At 51.4% G+C, this 9,070-nt stretch overlaps 1 protein-coding gene across 1 annotated transcript in view; it reads left to right on the top strand.

Annotated features, from left to right (window-relative positions):
• Nucleotides 1-41: 41 nt before the first annotated feature.
• LOC124018370 (glucagon receptor-like) overlaps nt 42-9,070 on the top strand; it is a 47,896-nt gene continuing 38,867 nt past the window's right edge. Inside the window, exons 1-3 of the mRNA XM_046333652.1 lie at nt 42-334; nt 7,454-7,550; nt 8,226-8,333. Of these exons, the coding sequence (XP_046189608.1) occupies nt 281-334; nt 7,454-7,550; nt 8,226-8,333 (259 nt within the window). The 5' untranslated portion in view covers nt 42-280. The remainder of the gene's footprint in view (nt 335-7,453; nt 7,551-8,225; nt 8,334-9,070) is intronic.

The following is a 9,070-nucleotide window of genomic DNA, read 5'->3' as shown; positions in this document are numbered from 1 at the left end:
TTAGGGGTTAGGTTTAAGGTTAGGTTTAAGGTTAGGCTTAGGGGTTAGGGGTTAGGTTTAAGGTTAGGGAAAATATCATTTGGAATGGGAATCCATTGTTGGGTCCCCAAAAAGTCCTCACAAATATAGTAAGACATATCTGTGTGTTAGTGTGACTCCTCCCCCTCTGTGTGTCACCAGGTGGAGTGGTCCCCAGGTAAAGCCCTCCTATGAGGTGAGGTTAAGGTGACCCCTGACCCCGCTCACACAGCGCCCCTCCACCAGGCAGCAGGACTAAGGGATGTCACGGGGCTTCCTACTGCTCACACTGCTCACAGTCTTCTCCAGCATCCAAGTGAGGCCGGACACACACACACACACACACACACACACACACACACACACACACACACACACACACACACACACACACACACACACACACACACACACACACACACACACACACACAGACAGACAGACAGACAGACAGACAGACAGACAGACAGACAGACAGACAGACAGACAGACAGACAGACAGACAGACAGACAGACAGACAGACAGACAGACAGACAGTGTTGGGGAGAGACACATGTGTTTTTACATTGTAGAATGACCCTCTGAGAACGGGCCCTGTGTGGCAGACAGTGATGTAGTCTCAACACTTTCTGTCTCTGTCTGTCTCTCTGCCTGTCTGTCTCTCTGCCTGTCTGTCTCTCTGCTTGTCTGTCTCTCCATCTCCCTGCCTGTCTGTCTCTGTCTCTCTGCCTGTCTGTCTCTCCATCTCTCTGCCTATCTGTCTCTCTGCTTGTCTGTCTCTCCATCACTCTGCCTGTCTGTCTCTGTCTCTCTGTCTGTCTGTCTCCCATCTCTCTGCCTATCTGTCTCTCTGCCTGTCTGTCTCTCTGCTTGTCTGTCTCTCCATCTCTCTGCCTGTCTGTCTCTCCATCTCTCTGCCTGTCTGTCTCTCTGCATGTCTGTCTCTCCATCACTCTGCCTGTCTGTCTCTGTCTCTCTGTCTGTCTGTCTCCCATCTCTCTGCCTATCTGTCTCTCTGCCTGTCTGTCTCTCTGCTTGTCTGTCTCTCCATCTCTCTGCCTGTCTGTCTCTCCATCTCTCTGCCTGTCTGTCTCTCTGCATGTCTGTCTCTCTGCTTGTCTGTCTCTCCATCTCTCTGCCTGTCTGTCTCTGTCTCTCTGCCTGTCTGTCTCTCCATCTCTCTGCCTGTCTGTCTCTCTGCCTATCTGTCTCTCTGCCTGTCTGTCTCTCTGCTTGTATGTCTCTCCATCTCTCTGCCTGTCTGTCTCTGTCTCTCTGCCTGTCTCTCTCTCCATCTCTCTGCCTGTCTGTCTCTCTGCCTATCTGTCTCTCTGCCTGTCTGTCTCTCTGCTTGTCTGTCTCTCCATCTCTCTGCCTGTCTCTCTGCTTGTCTGTCTCTCCATCTCTCTGCCTGTCTGTCTCTGTCTCTCTGCCTGTCTGTCTCTCCATCTCTCTGCCTGTCTGTCTCTCTGCCTATCTGTCTCTCTGCCTGTCTGTCTCTCTGCTTGTATGTCTCTCCATCTCTCTGCCTGTCTGTCTCCCTGCTTGTCTGTCTCTGTCTCTCTGTTTACTGTCTGTCTGTCTGTCCCCCAGGTGTCTCTGGCTATCTGTTTACTCTCTGTCTGTCCCCAGGTGTCCCCAGGTGTCCCTGGCTATCTGTTTACTGTCTGTCTGTCCCCAGGTGTCCCTGGCTATCTGTTTACTGACTGTCTGTCCCCAGGTGTCCCTGGCTATCTGTTTACTGTCTGTCTGTCCCCCAGGTGTCTCTGGCTATCTGTTTACTGTCTGTCTGTCCCCAGGTGTCCCTGGCTATCTGTTTACTGTCTGTCTGTCCCCAGGTGTCCCTGGCTATCTGTTTACTGTCTGTCTGTCCCCCAGGTCCCTGGCTATCTGTTTACTGACTGTCTGTCCCCAGGTGTCCCTGGCTATCTGTTTACTGTCTGTCTGTCTCCCAGGTGTCTCTGGCTATCTGTTTACTGACTGTCTGTCCCCAGGTGTCCCTGGCTATCTGTTTACTGTCTGTCTGTCCCCAGGTGTCCCTGGCTATCTGTTTACTGTCTGTCTGTCTGTCTGTCTGTCTGTCTGTCTGTCTGTCTGTCTGTCTGTCTGTCTGTCTGTCTGTCTGTCTGTCTGTCTGTCTGTCCCCCAGGTGTCCCTGGCTATCTGTTTACTGTCTCTCTGTCCCCCAGGTGTCCCTGGCTATCTGTTTACTGTCTGTCTGTCTGTCTGTCTGTCTGTCTGTCTGTCTGTCTCTCTGCTTGTCTGTCTCTCCATCTCTCTGCCTGTCTGTCTCTCCATCTCTCTGCCTGTCTGTCTCTCCATCTCTCTGCCTGTCTGTCTCTCTGCCTATCTGTGTCTCTGCCTGTCTGTCTCTCTGCTTGTCTGTCTCTCCATATCTCTGCCTGTCTGTCTCTGTCTCTCTGTTTACTGTCTGTCTGTCCCCCAGGTGTCCCTGGCTATCTGTTTACTGACTGTCTGTCCCCCAGGTGTCCCTGGCTATCTGTTTACTGACTGTCTGTCCCCAGGTGTCCCTGGCTATCTGTTTACTGTCTGTCTGTCCCCCAGGTGTCCCTGGCTATCTGTTTACTGTCTGTCTGTCCCCCAGGTGTCCCTGGCTATCTGTTTACTGTCTGTCTGTCCCCAGGTGTCCCTGGCTATCTGTTTACTGTCTGTCCCCCAGGTGTCCCTGGCTATCTGTTTACTGTCTTTCTGTCCCCCAGGTGTCCCTGGCTATCTGTTTACTGTCTGTCTGTCCCCCAGGTGTCCCTGGCTATCTGTTTACTGTCTGTCTGTCCCCCAGGTGTCCCTGGCTATCTGTTTACTGACTGTCTGTCCCCAGGTGTCCCTGGCTATCTGTTTACTGTCTGTCTGTCCCCCAGGTGTCCCTGGCTATCTGTTTACTGTCTGTCTGTCTGTCTGTCTGTCTGTCTGTCTGTCTGTCTGTCTGTCTGGCTGGCTGGCTGGCTGTCTGTCTGTCTGCCTGTCTGTCTGTCTCTCTGCCTGTCTGTCTCTCCATATCTCTGCCTGTCTGTCTCTCTGCCTATCTGTCTCTCTGCCTGTCTGTCTCTCTGCATGTCTGTCTCTCCATCTCTCTGCCTGTCTCTCTACTTGTCTGTCTCTCCATCTCTCTGCCTGTCTGTGTCTGTCTCTCTGCCTGTCTGTCTCTCCATCTCCCTGCCTGTCTGTCTCTCTGCCTATCTGTCTCTCTGCCTGTCTGTCTCTCTGCTTGTATGTCTCTCCATCTCTCTGCCTGTCTGTCTCTGTCTCTCTGCCTGTCTCTCTCTCCATCTCTCTGCCTGTCTGTCTCTCTGCCTATCTGTCTCTCTGCCTGTCTGTCTCTCTGCTTGTCTGTCTCTCCATCTCTCTGCCTGTCTCTCTGCTTGTCTGTCTCTCCATCTCTCTGCCTGTCTGTCTCTGTCTCTCTGCCTATCTGTCTCTCTGCCTGTCTGTCTCTCTGCTTGTATGTCTCTCCATCTCTCTGCCTGTCTGTCTCTCTGCTTGTCTGTCTCTCCATCTCTCTGCCTGTCTGTCTCTGTCTCTCTGTTTACTGTCTGTCTGTCTGTCCCCCAGTTGTCTCTGGCTATCTGTTTACTCTCTGTCTGTCCCCAGGTGTCCCCAGGTGTCCCTGGCTATCTGTTTACTGTCTGTCTGTCCCCAGGTGTCCCTGGCTATCTGTTTACTGACTGTCTGTCCCCAGGTGTCCCTGGCTATCTGTTTACTGTCTGTCTGTCCCCCAGGTGTCCTTGGCTATCTGTTTACTGTCTGTCTGTCCCCAGGTGTCCCTGGCTATCTGTTTACTGTCTGTCCGTCCCCCAGGTGTCCCTGGCTATCTGTTTACTGTCTGTCTGTCCCCCAGGTGTCCCTGGCTATCTGTTTACTGACTGTCTGTCCCCAGGTGTCCCTGGCTATCTGTTTACTGTCTGTCTGTTCCCCAGGTGTCTCTGGCTATCTGTTTACTGACTGTCTGTCCCCAGGTGTCCCTGGCTATCTGTTAACTGTCTGTCTGTCCCCCAGGTGTCCCTGGCTATCTGTTTACTGACTGTCTGTCCCCAGGTGTCCCTGGCTATCTGTTTACTGTCTGTCTGTCCCCAGGTGTCCCTGGCTATCTGTTTACTGTCTGTCTGTCCCCAGGTGTCCCTGGCTATCTGTTTACTGTCTGTCTGTCTGTCTGTCTGTCCCCCAGGTGTCCCTGGCTATCTGTTTACTGTCTGTCTGTCCCCAGGTGTCCCTGGCTATCTGTTTACTGGCTGTCTGTCCCCAGGTGTCCCTGGCTATCTGTTTACTGTCTGTCTGTCTGTCTGTCTGTCTGTCTGTCTGTCCCCCAGGTGTCCCTGGCTATCTGTTTACTGTCTGTCTGTCCCCCAGGTGTCCCTGGCTATCTGTTTACTGTCTGTCTGTCTGTCTGTCTGTCTGTCTGTCTGTCTGTCTGTCTGTCTGTCTGTCTGTCTGTCCCCAGGTGTCCCTGGCTATCTGTTTACTGACTGTCTGTCCCCCAGGTGTCCCTGGCTATCTGTTTACTGTCTGTCTGTCCCCCAGGTGTCCCTGGATATCTGTTTACTGTCTGTCTGTCCCCAGGTGTCCCTGGCTATCTGTTTACTGTCTGTCTGTCTGTCTGTCTGTCTGTCCCCCAGGTGTCCCTGGCTATCTGTTTACTGTCTGTCTGTCCCCAGGTGTCCCTGGCTATCTGTTTACTGTCTGTCTGTCCCCAGGTATCCCTGGCTATCTGTTTACTGTCTGTCTGTCTGTCTGTCTGTCTGTCTGTCCCCCAGGTGTCCCTGGCTATCTGTTTACTGTCTGTCTGTCCCCAGGTGTCCCTGGCTATCTGTTTACTGTCTGTCTGTCCCCCAGGTGTCCCTGGCTATCTGTTTACTGTCTGTCTGTCCCCAGGTGTCCCTGGCTATCTGTTTACTGTCTGTCTGTCTGTCCCCCAGGTGTCCCTGGCTACCTGTTTACTGTCTGTCTGTCCCCCAGGTGTCCCTGGCTATCTGTTTACTGTCTGTCTGTCCCCAGGTGTCCCTGGCTATCTGTTTACTGTCTGTCTGTCTGTCTGTCTGTCTGTCCCCCAGGTGTCCCTGGCTATCTGTTTACTGTCTGTCTGTCCCCAGGTGTCCCTGGCTATCTGTTTACTGTCTGTCTGTCCCCAGGTATCCCTGGCTATCTGTTTACTGTCTGTCTGTCTGTCTGTCTGTCTGTCCCCCAGGTGTCCCTGGCTATCTGTTTACTGTCTGTCTGTCCCCAGGTGTCCCTGGCTATCTGTTTACTGTCTGTCTGTCCCCAGGTGTCCCTGGCTATCTGTTTACTGTCTGTCTGTCCCCAGGTGTCCCTGGCTATCTGTTTACTGTCTGTCTGTCCCCAGGTGTCCCTGGCTATCTGTTTACTGTCTGTCTGTCTGTCCCCCAGGTGTCCCTGGCTACCTGTTTACTGTCTGTCTGTCCCCCAGGTGTCCCTGGCTATCTGTTTACTGTCTGTCTGTCCCCAGGTGTCCCTGGCTATCTGTTTACTGTCTGTCTGTCTGTCTGTCTGTCCCCCAGGTGTCCCTGGCTATCTGTTTACTGTCTGTCTGTCCCCAGGTGTCCCTGGCTATCTGTTTACTGTCTGTCTGTCCCCAGGTATCCCTGGCTATCTGTTTACTGTCTGTCTGTCTGTCTGTCCCCCAGGTGTCCCTGGCTATCTGTTTACTGTCTGTCTGTCCCCAGGTGTCCCTGGCTATCTGTTTACTGTCTGTCTGTCCCCAGGTGTCCCTGGCTATCTGTTTACTGTCTGTCTGTCCCCCAGGTGTCCCTGGCTATCTGTTTACTGTCTGTCTGTCCCCAGGTGTCCCTGGCTATCTGTTTACTGTCTGTCTGTCTGTCCCCCAGGTGTCCCTGGCTACCTGTTTACTGTCTGTCTGTCCCCCAGGTGTCCCTGGCTATCTGTTTACTGTCTGTCTGTCCCCAGGTGTCCCTGGCTATCTGTTTACTGTCTGTCTGTCTGTCTGTCTGTCCCCCAGGTGTCCCTGGCTATCTGTTTACTGTCTGTCTGTCCCCAGGTGTCCCTGGCTATCTGTTTACTGTCTGTCTGTCCCCAGGTATCCCTGGCTATCTGTTTACTGTCTGTCTGTCTGTCTGTCTGTCCCCCAGGTGTCCCTGGCTATCTGTTTACTGTCTGTCTGTCCCCAGGTGTCCCTGGCTATCTGTTTACTGTCTGTCTGTCCCCAGGTGTCCCTGGCTATCTGTTTACTGTCTGTCTGTCCCCCAGGTGTCCCTGGCTATCTGTTTACTGTCTGTCTGTCTGTCCCCCAGGTGTCCCTGGCTATCTGTTTACTGTCTGTCTGTCCCCCAGGTGTCCCTGGCTATCTGTTTACTGTCTGTCTGTCCCCAGGTGTCCCTGGCTGTCTGTCTGTCTGTCCCCCAGGTGTCCCTGGCTATCTGTTTACTGTCTGTCTGTCTGTCCCCCAGGTGTCCCTGGCTATCTGTTTACTGTCTGTCTGTCCCCCAGGTGTCCCTGGCTATCTGTTAACTGTCTGTCTGTCCCCAGGTGTCCCTGGCTATCTGTTTACTGTCTGTCTGTCTGTCCCCCAGGTGTCCCTGGCTACCTGTTTACTGTCTGTCTGTCCCCCAGGTGTCCCTGGCTATCTGTTTACTGTCTGTCTGTCCCCCAGGTGTCCCTGGCTGTCTGTCTGTCTGTCCCCAGGTGTCCCTGGCTGTCTGTCTGTCTGTCCCCCAGGTGTCCCTGGCTATCTGTTTACTGTCTGTCTGTCCCCAGGTGTCCCTGGCTACCTGTTTACTGTCTGTCTGTCCCCCAGGTGTCCCTGGCTATCTGTTTACTGTCTGTCTGTCCCCAGGTGTCCCTGGCTATCTGTTTACTGTCTGTCTGTCCCCCAGGTGTCCCTGGCTGTCTGTCTGTCTGTCCCCCAGGTGTCCCTGGCTATCTGTTTACTGTCTGTCTGTCCCCAGGTGTCCCTGGCTATCTGTTTACTGTCTGTCTGTCCCCCAGGTGTCCCTGGCTATCTGTTTACTGTCTGTCTGTCCCCCAGGTGTCCCTGGCTATCTGTTTACTGTCTGTCTGTCCCCAGGTGTCCCTGGCTGTCTGTCTGTCTGTCCCCCAGGTGTCCCTGGCTATCTGTTTACTGTCTGTCTGTCCCCAGGTGTCCCTGGCTGTCTGTCTGTCTGTCCCCCAGGTGTCCCTGGCTATCTGTTTACTGTCTGTCTGTCCCCAGGTGTCCCTGGCTGTCTGTCTGTCTGTCCCCCAGGTGTCCCTGGCTATCTGTTTACTGTCTGTCTGTCCCCCAGGTGTCCCTGGCTACCTGTTTACTGTCTGTCTGTCCCCCAGGTGTCCCTGGCTATCTGTTTACTGTCTGTCTGTCTGTCCCCCAGGTGTCCCTGGCTATCTGTTTACTGTCTGTCTGTCCCCCAGGTGTCCCTGGCTATCTGTTTACTGTCTGTCTGTCCCCAGGTGTCCCCAGCTAAGCCATTAAAGGCGTTGATGCAGAGATGGGTGATGTACACGGAGGAGTGTAGCCGCAATCACAGCAGAGAACCACCGCTCACTGGTGAGAAACACGCCTGCACGCACACTCACACCATAAACACTGTGTAGCACCGTGCATTATGGGAAGATGAAGGTCCTCTGTTCTGCTCTCCCGGTGAGGGTCGGCTGTGGCAGCAGATACAGGGTAGCCTAGTGGTTAGAGCATTGGACTAGTAACCGGAAGGTTGCAAGTTCAAACCCCCGAGCTGACAAGGTACAAATCTGTCGTTCCAAGGCTGTCATTGAAAATAAGAATTTGTTCTTTAACTGACTTGCCTGGTAAAATAAAAAAAACAAATTAACATGTCTATCCTTCATTCCAGGAAGATATTCCCTCCCTCTTCACAGATCTGATTGGAAAGGAAGTGTTCCGATCAACAGTAATTGTTTCCCCCGTCACAGATCTGATTGGACAGGAAGTGTTCCGATCAACAGTAATTGTTTCCCCCGTCACAGATCTGATTGGACAGGAAGTGTTCCGATCAACAGTAATTGTTTCCCCCGTCACAGATCTGATTGGACAGGAAGTGTTCCGATCAACAGTAATTGTTTCCCCGTCACAGATCTGATTGGACAGGAAGTGTTCCGATCAACAGTAATTGTTTCCCCCGTCACAGATCTGATTGGACAGGAAGTGTTCCGATCAACAGTAATTGTTCCCCCAGATAAAGAGATGTTCTGTCATTGTTTCCTGTAGGTGTTGTGTGTAACAGGACCTTTGACATGTATGCCTGCTGGCCCGATGGACTCGCCAACACTACTGTCAGTGTGTCCTGTCCCTGGTACCTGCCCTGGCACCACAAAGGTGAAGGTTGATGCTGATTGGTTTGTTGATTGGTTTGTTGATTGGTTTGATTGATGAATTGATTGGTTTGTTGATTGGTTTGATTGATGAATTGATTGGTTTGTTGATTGGTTTGATTGATGAATTGATTGGTTTGTTGATTGATTTGATTGATGAATTGATTGGTTTGTTGATTGGTTTGATTGATGATGTCATAAGGTGAATGCACCAATTTGTAAGTCGCTCTGGATAAGAGCGTCTGCTAAATGACTTAAATGTAATGTAAATGTAATGTTGAATTGATTGGTTTGTTGATTGGTTTGATTGATGAATTGATTGGTTTGTTGATTGGTTTGTTGATTGGTTTGTTGATTGGTTTGTTGATTGGTTTGATTGATGAATTGATTGGTTTGTTGATTGGTTTGATTGATGAATTGATTGGTTTGTTGATTGGTTTGTTGATTGGTTTGTTGATTGGTTTGTTGATTGGTTTGTTGATTGGTTTGTTGATTGGTTTGTTGATTGGTTTGTTGATTGGTTTGTTGATTGGTTTGTTGATTGGTTTGTTGATTGGTTTGTTGATTGGTTTGTTGATTGGTTTGTTGATTGGTTTGATTGATGAATTGATTGGTTTGTTGATTGGTTTGATTGATGAATTGATTGGTTTGTTGATTGGTTTGTTGATTGGTTTGTTGATTGGTTTGTTGATTGGTTTGTTGATTGGTTTGTTGATTGGTTTGTTGATTGGTTTGTTGATT

Source organism: Oncorhynchus gorbuscha, unplaced genomic scaffold, assembly GCF_021184085.1.
Source record: "Oncorhynchus gorbuscha isolate QuinsamMale2020 ecotype Even-year unplaced genomic scaffold, OgorEven_v1.0 Un_scaffold_489, whole genome shotgun sequence".
Classification (NCBI taxonomy): domain Eukaryota; kingdom Metazoa; phylum Chordata; class Actinopteri; order Salmoniformes; family Salmonidae; genus Oncorhynchus; species Oncorhynchus gorbuscha.
This window is presented reverse-complemented; position numbering and strand designations above follow the sequence as displayed.